The sequence below is a fragment of the Balaenoptera borealis genome (assembly GCF_965194805.1).
Source record: "Balaenoptera borealis genome assembly, chromosome: X".
NCBI lineage: Eukaryota > Metazoa > Chordata > Mammalia > Artiodactyla > Balaenopteridae > Balaenoptera > Balaenoptera borealis.
The window spans coordinates 42,469,912-42,495,590 of NC_138881.1; the positions used below are offsets into that span (position 1 = coordinate 42,469,912).

Consider the following 25,679-nt stretch of genomic DNA (forward strand, 5'->3'; position numbering starts at 1 on the left):
GTCGCGCCCGCCTCTGGGATCCTAGGTAGCAGCTGCGGCTCGCATGGGTGATGCCCTGCTGTCTGTGAGTGCATGTAGGTAGAAGCTCCTATGGTGGGATTGCCCCTCTCCTTGAGCACCCTGCAGCAATGGTCTCTTGCCTCTCAGGAAGGCCTAGGCTTTTTCCCAGACCCCCTCAGCTGTGGCGCACTAGCCCCCTCAGGCTGTCTCCACACAGCCAACCCCAGTCCTCTCCCTGGGGTCTGACCTCCGAAGCCTGAGCCTCAGTGCCCAGCCCCCACCTGCCCTGAGCAGACAAGCATCTCAGGCTGGGGAGTGCTGGTCGGCGCCGAGCCTCTGTGCGGGAATCTCTGCGCTTTGCCCTCTGCACCCCTGTTGCTGCGCTCTTCTCCGTGGCTCCGAAGCTTCCCCCCTGTCACCCCCCATCTCCACCAGTGAATGGGCTTCCTAGTGTGTGGAAACTTTTCCTCCTTCACGACTCCCTCCCAGAGGTGCAAGTCCTGTCCCTATTCTTTAGTCTCTGTTTTTTTCTTTTTTCTTTTGCCCTACCCAGCTACGTGGAGATTTTCTTGCCCTTTTGGAAGTCTGAGGTCTTCTGCCAGCGTTCAGTAGGTGTTCTGTAGGAGTTGTTCCATGTGTAGATGTATTTTTTTAAATTAATTAATTTATTTATTTATTTTTGGCTGTGTTGGGTCTTTGTTTCTGTGCGAGGGCTTTCTCCAGTTCTGGCAAGTGGGGGCCACTCTTCATCGCGGTGCGCAGGCCTCTCACTTTCGCGGCCTCTCTTGTTGCAGAGCACAGGCTCCAGACACGCAGGCTCAGTAGTCGTGGCTCACGGGCCTAGCCGCTCTGCGGCATGTGGGATCTTCCCAGACTAGGGCTCGAACCCGTGCCCCCTGCACTGGCAGGCGGACTCTCAACCACTGTGCCACCAGGGAAGCCCATGTATTTTTGATGTATTTGTGGGGAGGAAGGTGATCTCCATGTCTTACTCCCCTGCCATCTTGAAGGTCCTCCTGGAAGTTTTATTTTTTTTTAATTACAGATTCAATTTCACTTCTAGTGGTCAGTCTGTTCAAACTGTGTTTCTGCTTGACTCTGTCTTGGCAGGATGTATGTTTCTAGAAATTTGTCCATTTCTTCTACGTTGTCCAATTTGTTGGCATATAACTGTTCACAGTATTCTCTTATGATTTTTTTAATCTCTGTGATATCATTATTATCTCTCCTCTTTCATTTCTTATTTTGTTTATTTGGGTCCTCTCTGTTTTCTTCTTTGTGAGCCTGGCTAAACATTTATCAGTTTCATTATCTTTTTTAAAACCCAGCTCTTGGTTTCATTTACCTTTTTGGTTTTTTTATCTCTATTTTATTTATTTCCTCTCTGATCTTTACTATTTCCTTCCTTCTTCTGACTTTGGGCTTTGTTTGTTCTTCTTTTTCTAACTCTTTTATGTGGTAGGCTAGGTTGTTTATTTGAGATTTTTCTTATTTCTTGAGAATGGTCTGTAATGCTATGAACTGATTTTGCTGCATCCCACAGATTTTGGAAAGTTGTGTTTTCATTTTCATTTGTCTTGAGGTATTTTCTGATTTCCTCTTTGATTTCATTGTTGACTTATTTTTTTAATAGCATGTTGTTTAGTCTCCACGTGTTTGTTCTTTTCCCCTTTTTCTTTCTGTAGTTATTTTCTAGCTTTGTGCCTTTGTGGTCGGAAAAGATACTTGAAATAATTTCTATCCTCTTAAATTTGTTGAGGCTTGTTTTGTGACTTAGTATGTGATCTATCCTGGAGAGCATTGCATTTGCACCTGAAAAGAATGTGTATTCTGCTTTCTTTGAACGTAGTGCCCTGTAGATATCAATTAAGTCCAACTGGTCTATTGTGTCATTTAGGACCTCTGTTGCTTTATTGATTTTCTGTCTCAGTGATCTGTCCATTGATGTCAGTGGGGCGTTAAAGTCTCCTACTCTTATTGTACTATTGTCAATTTCTTCCTTTATGTCTGTCAGCATTTGCTTTACATATTTAGGTGCTCCTGTATTGGGCACATATATGTTAACGAGTGTAGTATCCTCTTCTTCTATTGTTCACTTTATCATTATATAATGCCCTTCTTTGTCTTTCATTATAGCCTTTGTTTTAAAGTGTATTTTGATACGAGTATTGCTACCCCTGCTTTCTTGTCATCTCCATTTGCACGGAATAACTTTTTCCATCCCCTCACTTTCATTCTGTGTGTGTCTTTCACCCTGAAGTCTCTTGTAGGCAGCATATTGAAGGGTCTTGTTTTTTTATCCAATCAGCCACCCTGTTTTGATTGGAGTATTTAGTCCATTGACATTTAAAGTAATTATTGATAGGTATGTATTTATTACCATTTAATTCCTTGTTTTCTCATTTTTTTGTAGTTCTTTGTTCATTTCTTTTTCTTTTTGTGGTTTGATGATTTTCTTTTGTAGTATGCCTGAGTTCCTTTCTTTTTGGTTTTTATGTATCTATTGTTGATTTTTGATTTGTGGTTACCATGGGATTCATATATGTTGACCCATAATTGTATCTACTTGCTATAAACTGACAATCATTTAAGTTCAAACACATTCTAGAAGGTGTACATTTTTTACTTCCCTCCCCCACATTTTGTGATTTTGATGTTCTATTTTACATCTTCATGCTTATCCTTTTGCTGTTAATTGTAGTTATAATTGCTTTTACAAAATTTTTTTGATTGTTTTTTAATCTATGTACTGGCTTATTTAAGTGATCATCAATCCTTTTATATATTTGCCTTTCCTATTGTGATTTTTCCTTTCCAATAGATTCTTGCTTCTTTTCTTTTTAGACAAAACCCTTCCATATTTCTTTTAGGGAGGTTAATATTGCTGAATTCTTTTAGTTTTTGCTTGTCTGAGAAATTCTTTATCTTTCTTTCTATTCTAAATGGTAATCTTGCTGGGTAGGGTATCCTAGGTTGCAGGTTTTTCCCTTTCAGGACTTTGAATATATCATGCCACTCCCTCTGGCCTGCAAAGTTTCTGAAAAGAAATCAGCTGAGAGCCTTATGGGGGTTCCCTTGTAACTGACTCCATTTTTCTTTGCTGCCTTTAGAATCCTCTCTTTATCTTTAACTTTTCCCATTTTAATTATGATATATCTTGGTGTGAGTCTGTATGGGTTCATCTTGTTTGGGACCCTCTGTGCTTCCTGTACCTAGATATCTGTTTCTTTCTTTAGGTTTCAGAAGTTTTCAACCATAATTTCTTCAAATACATTTCAATTCCCTTTTCTCTCTTTTCTCCTTCTGGAACCCCTATAATGCGGATGTTGGCATGTTCTATATTATCCCATAGATCTCATATGTTGCTTTCGTTTTCTTTTTCATTTGTCTTTCTGTCTGCTGTTCTAATTGGATGATTTCCATTTTTCTATCTTCCAGATCAGTTATGTGTTCTTCTGTATCACCTAGTCTGCTGTTAATTCCTCCTAGTGTATTTGTCATTTCAGTTATTTTATTCTTCAGTTCTGCCTGGTTCTTTTTAATATTTTCTTGTTCCTTGTTAAAATTCTCACTGTGTTCATATATTTGTTTCCCTAATTCGGTTAGCATTTTATTGCTAATGCTTTGAAGTCTTTAATAATAATAAATAATTTATGTTTCATTAGTTGTTTTTTCAGGGGTTTTCTCTTGTTCTTTCATCTCAAGAAAATTCCTCTGCCTTCTCATTTTGCTTAACTTCTTCTGTCTCTATGAAATTAGGTGAAATAGTTACCTATACCAATCTTGAAGGAGGGTCCCTGTGTGGGAGCATCACAATACTGTCTTCATGTGCCCAGTGGCTTTGATGGGAGAGCTGGATCTGAAGTGAGCATGAATCACATCTTCCCCAAGAGCGTGCTGGTAGCTATCACATTGGTAGGAGGTGGGGCTGGAAATGGAGGGGCTAGAGCCAGGGTCAGATGTGGGCTAGGGCTTCTCCTCTGCTCAGTGGCCAACACCACCCTATTGGGGGTGGGGGTGGGTCCTAACTTGCTGGAGCATAAGTTCTAAGAGTCTGGTCTGAGCTGGCTCCATTCCCTCTAAGTGTGTGCTCTCCCGTCTCCCAGCACTGGCACCCTTGTCCCAAAGGGGAGCAGTGCTGGAGCAAGAGGAGCTGGAGCAGGTGCTTGGTGTGGGTCAGGGCACAGGCTGTGGCAGTACCAGCACCAGTCAGTGTTCTGGACCATTCCTGCAAGTGCCAACAATGGCTGCCTTCACCTTGTTTAGGTGCCATGCTGGGTCTGAGCCAGCTCTATCCCTCACAACTGCGCACTCCTCTCTGCCATGGTAGCCCTCACCCTAGTGCAGAGCTGCACCATGGAGCAAGTGGGGTCAGAGCAGATGCTTAGCTCAGGCTGGGTCACATGCTGGGTTGGTCATGGGAAACCAGCCAGAGTCCTGGGTAGTTTCAATATGCTTCCCCACCCTTGTTCCGGGGAGTAAGCAAGCATGTGTATGCTCTTCATGAGTGGTGTGTAAGTTTCTTACAGCCCTCCTATTAGTCTCACTGGTTTTCAAACCAGCTCGTTTCTTGTCTTCCCCGTGTCAGACCCCAAGGCTGGGTGCTCAATATGTGGCTTGAACTTCTCACTCCCCAGGGAGGACCTCTGAGCCTGTGCAGTCCCCTTCATCTTCTGTGCCGCCTCCCAGGGGTGCAGGTCTTAACCTGATTGCTTCTCTTCCCTTCCTAGTTGATTCTGTGTGGATCATTTTTACAGCCTTTTTGCCAGTCTCCAGTTTGTTTTCAGTGAGAATTGCTCCACACGTTGATGTATTTTTCATGTGTTTGTGGGTGTAGGTGAGCCCTGCATCCTCTTCCTCTGCCATCTTGATCTCCCCTTCTCTCCTCCCTCCCCCTTTTTCCAATCTCCTCTTCTCCTGAACTTTGAAAAACTTTAAGAATTACAAAAACAGCTTTCAAAAAAACTGTTCTGAAAGCTGCAGGCATGAGATTGCACCTATGATCCTGAGAAAAAGGCATGAAAAACTTGAACAGTCTCTCAACAGTTCCAACCACAAATTTTCAGCAGTTACAGATAAGAAAAATTGCAGCCTGGGACAGACCACAGTCATATGCCCTTCTTGCCCTATATAAACTAATCCTGCTTCAGCTTGGGAAGTCTATTGTTCTTAAGTTTCTAACTGATGCATATCAGCTGAGTAAAATCTTTAAGTACTCTTAGAGTCACAGTTTTTCTCTTGACAGGTTCATTCTGTAATAATAAAGGGGTTAATTCATCAAAAGGACAGAACAATCCTGAATGTTTAGGGACCTAATAACAGAACTTCAAAATATGTCAAGAAAAACCTGATAGAACTGCAAGGAGAAATAAATAAATCCACAATTACAGTCCAATATTTCAACACCCATCTCTCAATAATCACTAGAATAAGTAAACAGAAGAGAAAAAGTAAGGATATAGAAGACTTGGATAACACTATCAACCAACTTGCCCTCATTGACATTTATAGAGCATATCAGTAGACTACACTTCCTTTACAAGAGCACTTGTAACCCATTTACCAAGATAGACCATATTCAGGGTCATGAAACCAATCAAATACATTTAAAAGTATTCATATCATACAAAGTATGGCCTGGGACCAGAACTGAATTAAATTAGACATCAAAACCAGAAAGATCCCTGGAAAATCCCCAAATGTTTTGAAACTAAATTACATGCTTGTAAATAATCTGTAGACTAAAGAAGAAATAAAACTTGAAATTAGAAGGTATTTTGACCGAAATGAAAATGAAAGCACAGCATATAAAAATTTGGGGATTCAGCTAAAGAAATATTTAGAGGTAAATTTATAGCACTAAACATTTACATTAGAAATTAAGAATGCTCTTAAAGCAATAATTTTAGCTTCCTTCTTAAGAAACAAAAGCCATAGGAGCAAATTAAATCTAAAGTAATTAGAAGAAGGGAAATAATAAAGATCAGAGCAGAAATCAATGAAATAGAAACCAGAAGATCAATAGAGGAAATCAATGAAACCAGAAGCTAGTTCTTCGAGAAGATCAATAAAATTGTGAAACCTCTAACCAAAATGATCAGGAAAAAAAGAGAGAAGACACTAGTCACTAAGATTAAGAATGACAGAGGTGAAATCACTGCAGATCCTAAAGATGTAAAAAAGGATAAAAGGGAGCACTATTAGAAAAGATGGAGGAGTAAGGACCCCTGGAATTTCACCCTTCCATACAAGCAATGAAAAAACTGGCAAATATTGTCAAAATCAACTTTTTCACAACTCTGGAAATTAACCAAAGTTTTTCAGTTACCTGGGAAGCATTTAGTCAAGAACGTATACTGAATCTCAGTAAGAACAGCAAGTTCTGTGGCATTTTAACTTACCCTACTCCCACCCCCAACTCCCCAGTTCAGTGGCAGACTTGAAAAGACCACATTCCCGGTACTGGTAGGAGCAGAACAGAGTTATTGCTCTTTCTAAGAGCTGCTATAAACGTGGGAGTACAAATATCTCTTTAAGACCCTGCTTTCAATTCTTTTGAATATATATCCAGAAATGGAATTGCTGGATCATATGGTAGTTCTATTTTTAATTTTTTGAGAAACTGTTATACTTTTTTCCATAGTGGCTGTACACTTTACATTCCCACTAACAGTGTGCAAGGGTTCCAATTTTTCCACATCCTTGCCAACACTAGCTATTTTCTGGTTTTTGATAGTAGCTCTGCTAATGAGTGTGAAGTGGTATTACATGTAGTTTTTTTTTTTTTTAAACTTTGGGTTTATTTATTTTTTATTTATTTATTTATGGCTGTGTTGGGTCTTCGTTTCTGTGCGAGGGCTTTCTCTAGTTGCGGCAAGCGGGGGCCACGCTTCATCGCGGTGCGTGGGCCTCTCACTATCGCGGCCTCTCTTGTTGCAGGGCACAGGCTCCAGACGCGCAGGCTCAGTAATTGTGGCTCACGGGCCTAGTTGCTCCGCGGCATGTGGGATCTTCCCAGACCAGGGCTCGAACCCGTGTCCCCTGCATTGGCAGGCAGATTCTCAACCACTGCGCCACCAGGGAAGCCCTACATGTAGTTTTGATTTGCATTTCTCTAACAATTAGTGATGTTGAGTGTATTTTCATGTGCCTGTTGTCCATCTGTGTGTCTTCCTTGGAAAATGTCTATTCAGGTCCTCTGCCCGCTTTTTTTTTTTGGCCACACCGTGCAGCATACGGGATCTTAGTTCCCTGACCAGGGATCGAACCCGCGGCCCTTGCATTGGAAGCACAAAGTCTTAACCACTGGACTGCCAGGGAAGTCCCATACCCACTTTTTAATTGGGTTGTTTTGTTGTTGAGTTTTAGGAGTTCTCTATATATTCTGGATATTAATCCCTTATCAGATATACGATTTGCAAATATTTTCACCCATTTTGTGTGTTGCCTTTTTCGCTCTATTGATAGTGTCTTTTTAAAAAATTTATTTATTTATTTTTGGCTGCATTGGGTCTTCGTGCTGTGTGTGGGCTTTCTCTAGTTGCGGCGAGCAGGGGCTACTCTTTGTTGCGGTGCACAGGCTTCTCATTGTGGTGGCTTCTCTTGTTGCGGAGCCCGGGCTCTAGGCACGGGCTTCAGTAATTGTGGCACGTGGGCTCAGTAGTTGTGGCTTGCATGCTCTAGAGCACAGGCTCAGTAGTTGTGGCACATGGGCTTAGTTGCTCCGTGGCATGTAGAATCTTCCTGGACCAGGGCTTGAACCCATGTCCCATGCATTGGCAGGTGGATTCTTTTTTTTGTTTTTTTTGTTTTTTGGCAGGTGGATTCTTAACCACTGCGCCACCAAGGAAGCCCTGATAGTGTCTTTTGATGCACAAAAATTTTTAATTTTCATGAAGTTCAATTTGTCAAATTTTTTTTTGGTTGTTGTTGTTGCCTATGCTTTTGGTGTCATACCCAAGAAACCATTGCCGAATCTGTTGTAAAGTGTTTGCCCTATGTTCTTAGAGTTTTAGATCTTACATTTAGGTCATGGATCCATTTTGAGTTAATTTTTTTATATGGTGTTAGGTAAGGATCCAACTTTATTCTTTCGCATGTGGATATTCAGTTTTCCCAGCACCATTTGTTGAAATGGCTGTTTTTCCCCCACTGAATGGTCTTGATAGCCTTCTCAAAAATCATTTTATCATATATACAAGGGTTTATTTCTGGATTCTCTGTTCTATTCCATTGGCTTATATGTTTGTCTTTATGCCAGTACCATGTTGTTTTGATTACTGTACCTTTGTAGTAAGACTGAAATCAGGAAATGTGAGTCGTCCAGTTTTGTTCTTCTTTTTCAAGATTGTTTTGGCTATTCAAGGTTCCTTGAGATTCTATATGAATTTTAGGATTTTTTTGTGTGAAAAAAATTTGGGATTTTGATAAGGATTGCATTGAATCTAGATCAGTATTGACATCTTAACTATGTTAAGTTTTCTAATCTATGAACATGGGTTATTTTTCCATTTATTTATGTCTTTATTTTCTTTCAGAAATGTTTTGTAGTTTTCATTGTACAAGTCTTTTAACTTCCCTGGTTAAGTTAATTCCTCAATATTTTTATTCTTTTGATATTATAAATGCAATTGTATTTTAAATTTCCTTTTTGGATTGTTCATTCTTAGTGTATACAAATGCAACTGATTTTTGTGTGTTGACCTTATGTCTTGCTACTTTGCTGAATTTGTGTATTAGTTCTAACAGGGTATTTTTTTTGTGTGTGTGTCTCTATGGAATCTAGGGTTTTCTACATATAAGAACATACTATCTGTGAACAGAGATCATTTTACTTCTTCTTTTCCAATTTATATGCCTTTTATTTCTTTTTCTTGCCTAAATGCTCTGGTCAGGAGTTCCACTATTATGTTGAATAGAAGCAAAGATGGGCATCCTTGCCTTGTGTCTGATCTTAGAGGAAGTTTTCAGTCTTTTACCACTGAGTATGGTATTTTCTGTGGGTTTTTCATATATGAATCTTACTATGTTGAGGTACTTTCCTTCGATTCCTAGTTGTTGAGTTTTTTTTTTATCATGAAAGAGTGTTGAATTTTGTCAAATGCTTTTTCTCCATCAATTGAAATGACCATTTGGCTTTTTGCCCTTTCATTTTGTTAAGTTGGTGTATTACATTGTTCAGTTTTCATGTTGAGCCAACCATGCATTACAGAAATAAATCCCACTTGATCATGTTGTATAATCCTAATATGCTGTTAATTTAGTTTGTTGACGATTTTTTTTATGGCCTTTATTATGGTGAGGAAAGTTCCCTCTATGCCCACTTTCTGGAGAGTTTTTTTATTATAAATGGGTGTTGAATTTTGTCAAAAGCTTTTTCTGCATCTATTGAGATGATCATATGGTTTTTATTCTTCAATTTGTTAATATGGTGTATCACATTGATTGATTTGCATATATTGAAGAATCTTTGCATTCCTGGGATAAATCCCACTTGATCGTGCTGTATGATCCTTTTAATGTGTTGTTAGATTCTGTTTGCCAGTATTTTGTTGAGGATTTTTGCATCTATATTCATCAGTGATATTGGTCTGTAATTTTCTTTTTTTGTAGTATCTTTGTCTGGTTTTGGTATCAGGGTGATGGTGGCCTCATAGAATGAGTTAGGGAGTGTTCCTTCCTCTGCAATTTTTTGGAAGAGTCTGAGAAGGATGGGTGTTAGCTCTTCTCTAAATGTTTGATAGAATTCACCTGTGAAGCCATCTGGTCCTGGACTTTTGTTTGTTGGAAGATTTTAAATCACAGTTTCAATTTCATTACTTGTGATTGGTCTGTTCATATTTTCTGTTTCTTCCTGGTTCAGTCTTGGAAGGTTATACCTTTCTAAGAATTTGTCCATTTCTTCCAGGTTGTCCATTTTATTGGCATAGAGTTGCTTGCAGTAGTCTCTTAGGATGTTTTGTATTTCTGCGGTGTCTGTTGTAACTTCTCCTTTTTCATTTCTGATTTTATTGATTTGAGTCCTCTCCCTCTTTTTCTTGATGAGTCTGGCTAATGGCTTATCAATTTTGTTTATCTTCTCAAAGAACCAGCTTTTAGTTTTATTGATCTTTGCTATTGTTTTCTTTGTTTCTATTTCATTTATTTCCGTTCTGATCTTTATGATTTCTTTCCTTCTGCTAACTTTAGGTTTTGTTTGTTCTTCTTTCTGTAGTTCCTTTAGGTGTAAGGTTAGATTGTTTATTTGAGATTTTTCTTGTTTCTTTAGGTAGGCTTGTATAGCTATAAACTTCCCTCTTAGAACTGCTTTTGCTGCATCCCATAGGTTTTGGATCGTCGTGTGTTCATTGTCATTTGTCTCTAGGTATTTTTTGATTTCCTCTTTGATTTCTTCAGTGATCTCTAGGTTATTTAGTAACGTATTGTTTAGCTTCCATGTGTTTGTGTTTTTTACGTTTTTTTTCCCTGTAATTGATTTCTAATCTCATAGCGTTGTGGTCAGAAAAGATGCTTGATATGATTTCGATTTTCTTACATTTACTGAGGCTTGATTTGTGACCCAAGATGTGATCTATCCTGGAGAATGTTCCGTGCGCATTTGAGAAGAAAGTGTAATCTGCTGTTTTTGGATGGACTGTCCTATAAATATCAATTAAATCTATCTGGTCTATTGTGCCATTTAAAGCTTCTGTTTCCTTATTTATTTTCATTTTGGATGATCTGTCCATTGGTGTAAGTGAGGTGTTAAAGTCCCCCACTATGATTGTGTTACTGTCGATTTCCTCTTTTATAGCTGTTAGCAGTTGCCTTATGTATTGAGGTGCTCCTATGTTGGGTGCATATATATTTATAATTGTTATATCTTCTTCTTGGATTGATTCCTTGATCATTATCTAGTGTCCTTCCTTGTCTCTTGTAACATTCTTTAGTTTAAAGTCTATTTTATCTGATATGAGTATAGCTACTCCAGCTTTCTTTTGATTTCCATTTGCATGGAATATCTTTTTCCATCCCCTCACTTTCAGTCTGTATGTGTCCCTAGGTCTGAAGTGGGTCTCTTGTAGACAGCATATATATGGGTCTTGTCTTTGTATCCATTCAGCAAGCCTGTGTCTTTTGGTTGGAGCATTTAATCCATTCACGTTTAAGGTAATTATCGATATGTATGTTCCTATGACCATTTTCTTAATTGTTTTGGGTTTGTTTTTGTAGGTCCTTTTCTTCTCTTGTGTTTCCCACTTAGAGAAGTTCCTTTAGCATTTGTTGTAGAGCTGGTTTGGTGGTGCTGAATTCTCTTAGCTTTTGCTTGTCTGTAAAGCTTTTGATTTCTCCATCAAATCTGAATGAGATCCTTGCCGGGTAGAGTAATCTTGGTTGTAGGTACTTCCCTTTCATCACTTTAAGTATATCATGCCACTCCCTTCTGGCTTGCAGAGTTTCTGCTGAGCAGTCAGCTGTTAACCTTATGGGAGTTCCCTTGTATGTTATTTGTCATTTTTCCCTTGCTGCTTTCAATAATTTTTCTTTGTCTTTAATTTTTGCCACTTTGATTACTATGTGTCTCGGCGTGTTTCTCCTTGGGTTTATCCTGTATGGGACTCGCTGTGCTTCCTGGACTTGGGTGGCTATTTCCTTTCCCATGTTAGGGAAGTTTTCGATTATAATCTCTTCAAATATTTTCTCTGGTGCTTTCTCTCTCTCTTCTCCTTCTGGGACCCCTATAATGCGAATGTTGTTGCATTTAATGTTGTCCCAGAGGGCTCTTAGGCTGTCTTCATTTCTTTTCATTCTTTTTTCTTTAGTCTGTTCCACAGCAGTGAATTCCACCATTCTGTCTTCCAGGTCACTTATCCGTTCTTCTGCCTCAGTTATTCTGCTATTGATTCCTTCTAGTGTAGTTTTCATTTCAGTTATTGTATTGTTCATCTCTGTTTGTTTGTTCTTTAATTCTTCTAGGTCTTTGTTAAACATTTCTTGCATCTTCTCGATCTTTGCCTCCATTCTTATTCCGAGGTCCTGGATCATCTTCACTATCATTATTCTGAATTCTTTCTCTGGAAGGTTTCCTATCTCCACTTCATTTAGTTGTTTTTCTGGGGTTTTGTCTTGTTCCTTCATCTGGTATGTAGCCCTCTGCCTTTTGATCTTGTCTATCTTTCTGTGAATGTGGTTTTTGTTCCCCAGGCTGCAGGATTATAGTTTTTCTTGCTTCTGCTGTCTGCCCTCTGGTGGTTGAGGCTATCTAAGAGGCTTGATGGGAGGCTCTCGTGGTGGGTAGAGCTATGTTGACGATTTTTGCATCAATGTTCATAAGGGATTTTGGTCTGTGATTGATTTTTTTTTCTTGTAGTGTCTGTCTGGCTTTGGGATCAGCATAAGGCTGGCCTCATAGAATGAGTTAGGGAACATTCCCTACTCTTCAATTTTTTTTTTCAAAAGCTTGAGAAGGAATGATGTTAGTTTTTCTTTAAATGTTTGGTAGAATTCATTGGGAAAGCTATTAGGCCCAGGGATTTCCTTTCTTGGGAGATTTTTGGTTGCTGATTCAATCTTTTTACTAATTATTGGTCGCTTCAGATTTTCTATTTCTTCATGGTTTAGTCTTGGTAGGCTTTGTTTTTCTAGGAATTTGTGCATTTCATTTAGGTTATCCAATTTGTTGGCATACAATTGCTCAGAGTACTCTCTTTTAATTCCTTTTATTTCTGTAGAATTAGTAGTAATGTACTCACTTTCATTTTTGATTTTAATAATTTGGATCCTCTGTTTCTTTCTTAGTCCATCTAGCTAAATGTTTATCAATTTTGTTGATCTTTTCAAGAATCAGCTTTGGGTTTTGTTGCTTTTCTATCACTTTTCTATCCTCTATCTCATTTATCTCTAATCTTTATTATTTCCTTCCTTCTGCTAGCTTTGGGTTTAATTTTTTCCTCTTGTACAGGTTCCTTAAGTTGTAAAGTTAGATGTTGACTTGAGATCTTTCTTGTTTTTTAATATGTTTATAGCTATAAATTATCCCTTAGCATTGCTTTCACAGTGTCATGTAAGCTTTTCTTTTTTTAAATTTTACTTATTTTTGGGCTGTGTTGGGTCTTTGTTGCTGTGCACAGGCTTTCTTTTGTTGTGGCAAGCAGGGGCTACTCTTTGTTGCAGTGTGCAGGCTTCTCATTGTGGTGGCTTCTCTTGTTGCAGGGCAGGGGCTCTAGGCACCAGGCTTCAGTAGTTGCAGCACGCAGGCTCAGTAGTTGTGGTATGCGGGCTCTAGGGTACACGGGCTTCAGTAGTTGTGGTGCGCAGGCTCAGTAGTTGTGGCTCATGGGCTCTAGAGTGCAGACTCAGTAGTTGTGGTGCACGGGCTTAGTTGCTCCATGGCATGTGGGATCTTCCCGGACCGGGGATTGAACCCGTGTCCCCTGCATTGGCAGGCAGATTCTTAACCACTGCACCACTAGGGAAGTCCTCCATAAGCTTTTATATGTTATGTTTTCTTTTGCATTTGTCTCTAAGTATTGCCTAATTTCCCTTGTGATTTCTTTATTGATCCACTGGTTGCTTAAAATTGTGTTGTTCATGGAGGCTACACAATACACTACTTAATAACGAAGTGATTACTGAAGAAATCAAAGGGGAAATCAAAAAATACCTAGAAACAAATGACAATGGAGATACGACGAACCAAAACCTATGGGATGCAGCAAAAGCAGTGCTAAGAGGGAAGTTTATAGCAATACAAGCCTACCTCAAGAAACAGGAAACATCTCGAATAAACAACCTAACCTTGCACCTAAAGCAATTAGAGAAAGAAGAACAAAAAAACCCCAAAGCCAGCAGAAGGAAAGAAATCATAAAGATTAGGTCAGAAATAAATGAAAAAGAAATGAAGGAAACAATAGCAAAAATCAATGAAACTAAAAGCTGGTTCTTTGAGAAGATAAACAAAATTGATAAACCATTAGCCAGACTCATCAAGAGAAAAAGGGAGAAGACTCAAATCAATAGAATTAGAAATGAAAAAGGAGAAGTAACCACTGACACTGCAGAAATACAAAAGATCATGAGAGATTACTACAAGCAACTCTATGCCAATGAAATGGACAACCTGGAAGAAATGGACAGATTCTTAGAAATGCACAACCTGCCGAGACTGAACCAGGAAGAAATAGAAAATATGAACAGACCAATCACAAGCACTGAAATTGAAACTCTGATTAAAAACCTTCCAACAAAAAAAAGCCCAGGACCAGATGGCTTCACAGGCGAATTTTATCAAACATTTAGAGAAGAGCTAACACCTATCCTTCTCAAACTCTTCCAAAATATTGCAGAGGGAGGAACACTCCCAAACTCATTCTACGAGGCCACCATCACCCTGATACCAAAAGCAGACAAAGATGTCACAAAGAAAGAAAACTACAGGTCAATATCACTGATGAACATAGATGCAAAAATCCTCAACAAAATACTAGCAAACAGAATCCAACAGCACATTAAAAGGATCATACACCATGATCAAGTGGGGTTTATCCCAGGAATGCAAGGATTCTTCAACATACGCAAATCAATCAATGTGATACACCATATTAACAAATTGAAGGAGAAAAACCATATGATCATCTCAATAGATGCAGAGAAAGCTTTCGACAAAATTCAACACCCATTTATGATAAAAGCCCTGCAGAAAGTAGGCATAGAGGGAACTTTCCTCAACATAATAAAGGCCATATATGACAAACCCACAGCCAACATTGTCCTCAATGGTGAAAAACTGAAACCATTTCCACTAAGATCAGGAACAAGACAAGGTTGCCCACTCTCACCACTATTATTCAACATAGTTTTGGAAGTGTTAGCCACAGCAATCAGAGAAGACAAAGAAATAAAAGGAATCCAAATCGGAAAAGAAGAAGTAAAGCTGTCACTATTTGCAGATGACATGATACGATACATAGAGAATCCTAAAGATGCTACCAGAAAACTCCTAGAGCTAATCAATGAATTTGGTAAAGTAGCAGGATACAAAATTAATGCACAGAAATCTCTTGCATTTCTATACACTAATGACGAAAAATCTGAAAGTGAAATTAAGAAAAAACTCCCGTTTACCATTGCAACAAAAAGAATAAAATATCTAGGAATAAACCTACCTAAGGAGACAAAAGACCTGTATGCAGAAAATTATAAGACACTGATGAAAGAAATTAAAGATGATACAAATAGATGGAGAGATATACCATGTTCCTGGATTGGAAGAATCAACATTGTGAAAATGACTCTACTACCCAAAGCAATCTACAGATTCAATGCAATCCCTATCAAACTACCACTGGCATTTTTCACAGAACTAGAACAAAAAATTTCACAATTTGTATGGAAACACAAAAGACCCCGAATAGCCAAAGCAAACTTGAGAACGAAAAATGGAGCTGGGGGAATCAGGCTCCCTGACTTCAGACTATACTACAAAGCTTCAGTAATCAAGACAGTTTGGTACTGGCACAAAAACAGAAATATAGATCAATGGAACAGGATAGAAAGCCCAGAGATAAACCCACACACATATGGTCACCTTATCTTTGATAAAGGAGGCAAGCATATACAGTGGAGAAAAGACAGCCTCTTCAATAAGTGGTGCTGGGAAAATTGGACAGGTACATGTAAAAGTATGAAATTAGAACACTCCCTGACACCATGCACAAAAATAAACTCAAAATGGATTAAAGACCTAAGTGTAAGGGCAGACACTATCAAACTCTTAGAGGAAAACATAGGCAGAACACTCTATGAGATACATCACAGCAAGATTCTTTTTGACCCAGCTCCCAGAGAAATGGAAATAAGAACACAAATAAACAAATGGGACCTAATGAAACTTAAAAGCTTTTGCACAGCAAAGGAAACCATAAACAAGACCAAAAGACAACCATCAGAATGGGAGAAAATATTTGCAAATGAAGCAACTGACAAAGGATTAATCTCCAAGATTTACAACCAGCTCATGCAGCTCAATAACAAAAAAACGAACAACCCAATCCAAAAATGGGCAGAAGACCTAAATAGACATTTCTCCAAAGAAGATATACAGATGGCCTACAGACACATGAAAGAATGCTCAACATCACTAACCATTAGAGAAATGGAAATCAAAACTATAATGAGGTATCATCTCACACCGGTCAGAATGGCCATCATCAAAAACTTTACAAACAATAAATGCTGGAGAGGTTGTGGAGGAAAGGGAACACTCTTGCACTGTTGGTGGGAATGTAAATTGATACAGTATGGAGGTTCCTTTAAAAACTAAAAATAGAACTACCATACGACCCAGCAATCCCACTACTGGGCATATACCCTGAGAAAACCGTAGGTCAAAAAGAGTCATGTACCAAAATGTTCATTGCAGCTCTATTTACAATAGCCAGGACATGGAAGCAACCTAAATGTCCATCGACAGATGAATGGATAAAGAAGATGTGGCACATATATACAATGGAATATTACTCAGCCATAAAAAGAAATGAAATGGAGGTATTTGTAATGAGGTGGATGGAGTTAGAGTCTGTCATACAGAGTGAAGTAAGTCAGAAAGAGAAAAACAAATACAGTATGCTAACACATATATACGGAATCTAAGGAAAAAAAAAAAAAGGCCGTGAAGAACCTAGTGGCAAGATGGGAATAAAGACACAGACCTACTAGAGAATGGACTTCAGGATATGGGGAGGGGGTGGGGTGCGATGTGACAGGGTGAGAGAGTGTCATGGACATATATACACTACCAAATGTGAAATAGATAGCTAGTGGGAAGCAGCCACATAGCACAGGGAGATCAGCTCGGTGCTTTGTGACCACCTAGAGGGGTGGGATGGGGAGGGTGGGAGGGAGGGAGATGCAAGAGGGAAGAGAAATGGGAACATATTGTATATGTATAACTGATTCACTTTGTTATAAAGCAGAAGCTAACACACCATTGTAAGGCAATTATACTTCAATTAAGATGTTTAAAAAAAAAAGTGTGTTGTTTAGCTTCCACAGATTTCTGAACTTTCCCATTTTCTTTCTGTTATTGATCTCTAATTTCATCCCATTGTTTTATTTATTTTTTAAATATTTTATTTTATTATTATTTTTTATACAGCAGGTTCTTATTAGTTATCTATTTTATACATATTAGTGTATATATGTCGATCTCAATCTCCCAATTCATCCCACCACCACCACCCCCCACCCCACTTTCCTCCCTTGGTGTCCATACGTTTGTTCTCTACATCTGTGTCTCTATTTCTGCCTTGCAAACCAGTTAATCTGTACCATTTTTCTAGATTCCACATATATACATTAATATATGATATTTGTTTTTCTCTTTCTGCCTTACTTCACTCTGAATGACAGTCTCTAGGTCCATCCACGTCTCTACAAATTACCCAATTTCATTCCTTTTTATGGCTGAGTAATATTCCATTGTATATATGTACCACATCTTCTTTATCCATTTGAATGTCGATGGGCATTTAGGTTGCTTCCATGCCCTGGCTATTGTAAATAGTGCTGCAATGAACATTGGGGTGCATGTGTCTTTTTGAATTATAGTTTTCTCTGGGTATATGCCCAGTAGTGGGATTGCTGGGTCATATGGTAGTTCTATTTTTAGTTTTTTAAGGAACCTCCATACTGTTCTCCACAGTGGCTGTATCAACTTACTTTCCCAGCAACAGTGCAAGAGTGTTCCCTTTTCTCCACACCCTCTCCAGCATTTGTTGCTTGTAGGTTTTCTGATGATGCCCATTCCCACTGTTTTTAGAAAAGATACTCTGTATGATATCTAACTTTTAGAAAATATTGAGGTTTAATCTGTGGCCTAACATGTGGTCTATCCTGGAATATGTCCCATGTACACTTGAGAAGGATGTGTATTCTGCTGTAGTGGGTAGAGTGTTCTGTATATGTCTGTTAGATCGAGTTTGTTTATTGTGTTGTTCATGTCCTCTGTTTCCTTAGTTATCTTTTGTCTGGTTATTGTATTCATTATTGCGAGTAGAGTACTGAAGTCTCCAACTATTATTGTAGAACTATCTATTTCTCCATTCAATTCTGTAAATTTTTGCTTCATATATTTTGATGGTCTGTTATTAGCTGTGTAAATGTTTATAATTGTTATATATTCTCACTGTTTTGAACTTTTTATTAATATATAATGTCCTTCTTTGTCGCTTGTCAAGAGTTTTTGACTTAAAATTTATTAGTCTGATATTAGTATAGCCATCCCAGCTCTCTTTTGGTTATTATGCATGGAATAACCTTTTACATACTTTCACTTTCAACCTATTAGTGTTCGGGGATCTAAAATGAATTTCTTGTAGACCCCATACAGTTGGATCACTTTTTTGAAAAAAATCCTTTCTGCCAATCTCTATCTTTTGATTGGGGAGTTTAATCCATTTACATTAAAACAATTACTGATAAGGAGGGACTTACTTCCATTTTGGCATTTGTTTTCTGTATGTATTTTAGCTTTCTGTCCCTCCTCTCCTGCAACACTGTCTTCTTTTGTATTTAGTTGTTGGGGTTTTTTTTTTTTTTTTGGTAGTGAAATTTTAAAATTCCTTTCTTATTTCCTTTTGTGTATATTTTATAGCAATTTTCTTTGTGGTTACCATGGGGGTTTCATTTAACATCCTAAAGTTATTACACTCTAATTTGAATTTATACCAGCTTAATTTCAGTAACATATACAAATTTCTCCTTTAATAGCCCCATCCCCACCTCTTTCAGTTGTTGATTTCACAAAATTACTTCTTTATACATTGAGTGTTCAAAAACTTAAGCTAATAATTTTTTAAAAATGCATTAGCCTGTCAAATTATGTAGATAACAAAATGTGGAGTTACAAACCAAAGTTATAATAATAGTAGCTTCTAGATTAATAATTGCTTTTTTTAATGTATTAGTCTCTTAAATCATGTAGAAAACAAACAGTGTGGTTATGCACCATTGTTACAATAATGCTGCCTTTTATAATTGCCCATGTATTTACCTTTACTGAGATCTTTATTTTTTCATATGGCTTCAAATTACTCTCTATTGTCCTTTCATTTCAACCTTCAGGACTCCCTTTATCATTTCTTGCAGGGCAGGCCTAGTGGTAATGAACTCTCTCAACTTTAGTTTATCTGGTATTATCTTAATTTCTCCCTCACATCTGAAGGACAGTTTTGCTGGATATAAGATTCTTGGTTGGCAGTTTTTTTTCTCTCATAACATTTTGAATATATCAGCCCACTGCCTTCTGGCCTCCAAAGTTTCTAGTGAGAAATCTGGTCATGATCTTACTGTGGATTGCTTTCAAAATTCTTTGTCTTTGCCTTTTGACCACTTATAATGTGTCTTTGTGTAGCTCTCTTTGAGTAAATCTTACTTAGAGTTCGTTGAGCTTCTTGGATGTTTATATTCATATCTTTCATCAAATTAGGGAATTTGGGGCCATTATTTCTTTAAATATTCTCTCTGCCTCTTTCTCTCTTCTCTAGAGTTCCAAAATAGTTACATCAGAGTAACTGTCAGTGCAGTTGTTGTTTAGGTGGGAGTCAGATTTCTGGTACTTCCTACTCCTCCATCTTCTCAGAATCCTCCTCTAGTCAACTGATCTTTGAATAAAGTGCAAAGTCATTTCAACAGAGAAAGGATTGTCTTTTCAATAAATGATTCTGGAGCAACTGAATATACATATTTTAAATACATACTCAAAAACAAAACAGAAACAAAAACCAAGATGAACCTCAACCTACACTTCACACTTTATACAAAAATTAATTCAAACAGATCAGAGACCTATAGAAAAATATAAAATTATAAAACTTCTAGAAGGAAATATATGAGAAAATCTTTGTGACCTTGGGTTAAGCAAAGAGTTTTAGATATTATTCATAAAAGAAAATTAACATGATTCATAAAAGAAAACATTCATATATTGGATGTTATAAAAACCAAAGTTTTAAATTTTATTTTAAGAAATAGTCTTCAGAGAAAGGTTAAATTTAAAGTATCTACTCCTTGCCTGGCTCATGTTCTTCCTTCATCCCACCTGGAGGGCCATTCTAGTGTTTGTCTCTAACGATGTGCTCTTTTGCTCAGAAAGCAGTTAGCATCTAGTGTATCTGGGAGGTCAGAAGAGACCAAAGAAGTAAATCAAGAATCACCAACAACTGTGGTAGGAACACTGGGCTGGGAGTCATTCACACTCCAGCATTGCCTTAACTGTCTAGTAGAGGAGAGAAACCTGCAACCCACACAGTGACACAAAGCAGAATGACAGAGGTGTTGTGAGAAAACTGAAAAAGGAGGAGCAAGGGGTTTGGGGAAGGCTTCCCACTGGGGCAGGCACCTGAGCTTAACCTTGAAAGATAAGCAGAAAGTTGACAGGCAAAAACAGACAAATACAAAACAAACAAGTACAGGCAACTCTCCCCCATCCTTTATAATTCCAAGGCTAAAATAAGAGGAACACCATTCACTATTATAGCTATTTCCACAAGTGCATTCAGAAGAGAAGCAGGTTACTTGGTTGGAAAGGAAGTAGAGGGAACTTCCCAGACAGTGATGCCAAAGCTGAGTCTTGAAGGGTGAGCAGGAATAAGCAAAAGAGAAGGACAAGCCTGAGCAAAGGCCTGGAATGTGGAAGCCCATGCTGGATTGACAAGAGAGTGACTATCCAGGATGTCCTGAGTGTTTGACACCTGGAGGGCCTGGGAAGAGGATTTGTCTATCACAGGAAAGTGAGGCCCTGTCATAGAGAACTTTGATGGGCACACCATAGAGTGGAGAACTGATTCTGAATACCCTGGGAATCCAGGGAAGATTCCCAAGGAGAATGGTGACATATTTTTTTCATCTGTGGCCCTTTGGGAAGACAACCCTGGAGGCAAAATGGATTAGCCAGCCACATCTCAGAGGTGGGAGTTCATTATAATGTAAAATACAGGAAACCTGAACTAGGGCTGTGGAACTGGGAATGAAAGAAATCAGCAGTAAAGAGACAGGAGATATTGGAGAAGTAGGTCTGAAGTCAGAGGTGAAGAGCAAGACGCTGTCCAAGATTCTTTGAAGGAGCCACAGTGAAAAATAACTCAAAGGGAAGTTAAAACATTCGCTTGGACAAAACAAGTAGTGCTTATAAACATTCACAGCCATAGAGAGGTAGTAATGCTTTCTTTAGAGCTCACAGACTGCTTCTTAGTTCAGCTTGAATTTCTCACCTCTTGCCCCAATCCCTAAACTGGATTTGATATAAACTGTAAAGATTTAGCAGGGGATACTGTCTTTAGAGGCAAGGCTCGAACCAGGAAAATAGCTTCTTAACAGCAAAATCTTAACATTTTTGAACTTTCCTTTTCTACATGATGATTAGTTAAATGCAACTCTAGTGTAAATTACAGCATTTATTTGCTTTTATCTTCAAGGAATAATATGGAGCCAGATAAATTGCAGTAATTTGCCACTTTGCAACAACACCAGGCAAGGCACCTGATCATCAATGGCTACTGGACACTCTTGTGTCCAGCCAGTCCCAGCCAGTGTAAGCTGGGCACTGGGCAACCAGTAGTGACCAAGACCAACATTGTCCCTGCCTTCATTTCTAGTTGAGGAAGATGGGTGTGACAAAACAGGTGTGAGGGGTTCAGACAATGCCTCCATTTACTTCTTAATTTCAAGATTAAAATAAAAGAAACATTCTTGCTATATAATTATGTCCATAAATTCATTCAGAAGAGAGGCTGGTCATCCAGATGGAAAGGAAGCAGAGAGAGCTTCCCAGACGGTGTTGCCAAAGCTGAGTCCTGAAAGGTGAGCAGTGTGATTGTAATCTTTCACAATGATAACATTTTTTCTATTTTACTTTTGTTTTACTTTTACTAATATATTTTTCTTTATTTTCATTTTACATCATTTTAATCATGTATTATATAAAAGATTGGAATTTTTACATGTTCATGGTGAATCAAATCATTATGGAATGACCCTTTCAACCCCGATTAATACTTTTTGTCTTAGTATTTTTAGTCTGATATTAATATAATTGACCTTGCTTTATTTTGATTAGCATGTACCTGGCAAATTTTCTTCCATCCTTTTATTTCAAACGTTTCTGTATCCTTATGATTTGCCAGGTTTGGCATAAACAGCATATGGCTAGACTTGTTAATTTTCATCCAAAATGACAATCTCTGACTTTAACTGGAGAGTTTACCCGATTAACAATTTTTTATTACTGATTATGTAATAAAATATAAACTTCAAATATGAACTTATTACTACCTTCTTACATTTTGCTATTTTTCCTGCCTTTCTATAAATCTTTTTCTACTTTCTCGACTTCTAAAAGCTGATTTACTTGTTTTTGTTTGTTTTTCTCATTGCCTACCTCATGATTTAAATAGCAGATAGTAAAATGGTACTAATATGAAATTATTCAAAATAATTGGAGATGATAAGGGGATCAATTTTCCTGCCACATACAATAATGCAATGAAGATCACTCTGATGTGTGAAACTGAGGCGCTGGTGTCAGAAGAGACGAGTGTATCCTTTATGGTGCACAGAACAGCATGCACATAGCTGTATGGTTTCCATGTAACCATTTGCTTCAAACCTTGGGCTGTACAGCAGCTCTGTTATTAAGGGTCCGGAGCAAGTGCAAACACAATACTTTCGGGAAGGGGTGGCGCTATGGTCGATAACGGACCGGAAGTCGCTTTGCGAGCTTTTTTACCTCGTCTGCCCTGAAGCGTTCCACCGCGTAGCGCCTTCCGGGCGCTGAGGTATCTTGTGAGGGCTTTGAAGAGAGACTTGCAGGGGTCGGTGTGGGGGTTATTGAAGGGGATTTGGGGGTTGATAACGGGTGTCTTTGGAGTCAGTATGGGGACTTGTTCGAATTTGAGTTGAGCGGTCAGATTGTTATTTTCCGTCTTCTTATATTGTCAACGGAGGCCACAGTTGGGTATGTACTATTTTCGTTTTTGTTAAGTTCTAAGTATTTTCTAATTTCAGTTATTTTTTTTTTTTACCAAGAGTTTAGAAATGCCTTTTCAATTTTCAAAAGTTAAGGCTTTTGTTTCTAACGCAACTTATCTGTGCCCTGTGTGATGCTTATTCATTGGAAAGTGTTTAGACTTCCTTTAAGACTAAGGCCAGGGTCAGTTTTTATTAATATTGCATCTGTAGCTAGAAACTAGTATGTGTTCTCTGGTTGATAATTGTCTTAACCAAAACGTGTGTATTCTTTGTGTGTGCGCTTGCTCTTTTAATCTTTGAGAGTAATGATTTGCGTGTGTGTGCATATGCACGCAAACATTTAAAAACATTTGTATATTTATATATTTTAGTAGGTGTTACTGGGTTCAGGTAGGAGTAGTTTTCAGAATAAAGACTGTCAAATTATTCTAGGTGAGTGAGTCAGGGCAGACAGCGCACAGCGTGGCATGTGCAAGCGGGGGAGGGGGCAGGGCTTGGCATGGCTCAGCATGTGAGAGGTAAGGCAGAACAGAGTATGTGCAGGAAGTGGGGAGGGGTATATGAGGCTGAGAGTCTGGGATGGGGGCAGGGCCTGGCAGTGCATGGGACCCACAGGGTTGGGAGCCTTAAGGCAAGACAGAGTGTGTCCAAGAAGGCAGAGTCATGCATGTGGAGCCTGAAGAGACTAGGGAGACTGGGCAGGACAGACAGGTGGGCGGAGCATGTCTGAGGGGCTGGGCCGGCTGGGCAGAGGAGGCTTGTCTGGGTCCATGGTGTAGGGCAAGCAGGGTAGCAGGTGTGTCCTGGAGGGTGGACAAGGCAGGCTGAGCCCTGCAAGTGTAAGGAGGTGGAGTCTAGCTTTTCTGGGTGGATATGCAGGGCCTTATGCATTAGACTGGGCAAGATGCAGCCAGATGGACTAGCCAAGTGTGTCTGGATAAGGTGGGCAAGCAGGGCCAGGTGGTGCCAGTCATTCCCAGGCAGGCAAGACCTAGTGTATCCAGGCAGGTGCTGTGGGCCCCAGCCACAGTGGCCAGAGGGTGAGGCCAGGAGTGTTGGGGCAGGGTGAGCCCATCCCCACCCACTTAGTGCTGACCCGGAGCCCTCCTCCCATCAGCACAGGAACACTACTTATAATCCCTGGTCTCTGGTGAATCCAGGACACAGGATGGATGGGGGAATGGAGCTGGTGCGAGGGTCTGCCCCTCAGTTCTTGTTTTTTTTTCTTCTTTTTAATTATTAGCACCTTTAATTATTATTTATTTATTTCTTTATTTTTTTTGGCTGTGTTGGGTCTTCGTTTCTGTGCGAGGGCTTCCTCTAGTTGTGGCAAGCGGGGGCCACTCTTCATTGTGGTGCGCAGGCCTCTCACTATCGTGGCCTCTCTTGTTGCGGAGCACAGGCTCCAGACACGCAGGCTCAGTAGTTGTGGCTCACGGGCCTAGTTGGTCCGCGGCATGTGGGATCTTCCCAGACCAGGGCTCGAACCCGTGTCCCCTGCATCAGCAGGCAGATTCTCAACCACTGCGCCACCAGGGAAGCCCCTGCCCCTCAGTTCTTAACTGTGATACTCTCAGAGACTTTGCCATGGTCCCCCTGACAACTGCTCACTCGATCACAGCTGCCTCAACTGCAGAAGTCTGAGCTGTCCCAGAAGTACCAGGTGGTGGCAATGCCATCAGCAGTAAAGGAGGCCATACACTAGCTGTTGTCTAAAAAAGACCTGCCTCAGTACTGAAACTTATACCAGGACTTTTATATACGAGACTCTTGACAATCAAAGCCTGATAAGTGTATGGCAGGGCCCCTGCGTGGAAGGATGAGGACATTGAAGGCAGGGAGGCTCAGCAATGAAGAGAGAGGAGGCACGGAGTGTCCAGAGATCATTTAAGAAACAAATTGGGGAGACCTGTCAGCATTTTCCTAGCCTACAGCCCTGGATGAATGACACTGAGGACTTTCCATTCCTAGATTCTGCACTGAAGAAGCAGGCAATGGATACGAAGAAAAAGAAGAATTTGAAGAAAAAAGTGGAGAGGAAGGTGACAGAAATGGTGGAATGAGGGGCATGGAGGCAGAGGTTGGGGGCAGAATGCAGGGTAGTAGTACAGGGTTAGGGGGCTGACACTGATTCCCCTTCCCCTGCCTTGACCACTCTTGTCCCACAGAAGGAGAAGCAGCAGGAGCGCATGGAGAAGTCAGAAGACCCAGAGCAGTCCGATGCCGAGCACCCAGCCTCACTGCGGCAGTGCCTGGGACCTGGCTGCGTGCACCCCTCCCGGCCAGGCTCCAAGTACTGCTCGGACGACTGTGGCATGAAGCTGGCAGCTGAGTGAGTGCACCTGGAGGTTAAGCAACAGGGCATAGAGTAGGGCATGGAGTAGGGCATGATCTATGCCATCTGTAAGTCCATCTACCCCGCTACCTATGTACCCCTCCACCATTCGTCCACTCACCCACCTATCCATCCACCCTTACATCCACCGACCCGCTGAACCAGCCATCCACATTCCATCCACCGACCCACTCATTCACCCTCAACAGTCACTTACCCACCCAGCTGTCTAGCCATCCACCCAACCACCCACCATCCAATCACCCATTCACCAACATTCACTCATCTACCATTCATTATCCTAAACATCCACCATTCGGTCACTCATCCATTTCTTCTT

General features: G+C 39.7%; 1 protein-coding gene and 1 pseudogene across 2 annotated transcripts in view; one reads left to right on the forward strand and one right to left on the reverse strand.

Moving 5' to 3' along the window:
- LOC309621113 (retinol dehydrogenase 12 pseudogene) overlaps positions 1-25,679 on the forward strand; it is a 339,175-nt pseudogene that overhangs the window by 65,147 nt on the left and 248,349 nt on the right. Inside the window, exon 2 of the transcript XR_014249879.1 lies at positions 16,502-16,995. The product of XR_014249879.1 is annotated as a retinol dehydrogenase 12 pseudogene (transcript). The remainder of the gene's footprint in view (positions 1-16,501; positions 16,996-25,679) is intronic.
- LOC309621158 (uncharacterized protein) overlaps positions 17,012-25,679 on the reverse strand; it is a 41,677-nt gene continuing 33,009 nt past the window's right edge. Inside the window, exon 5 of the mRNA XM_082378290.1 lies at positions 17,012-25,346. Coding sequence (XP_082234416.1) covers positions 25,118-25,346 — 229 coding nt within the window. The 3' untranslated portion in view covers positions 17,012-25,117. The remainder of the gene's footprint in view (positions 25,347-25,679) is intronic.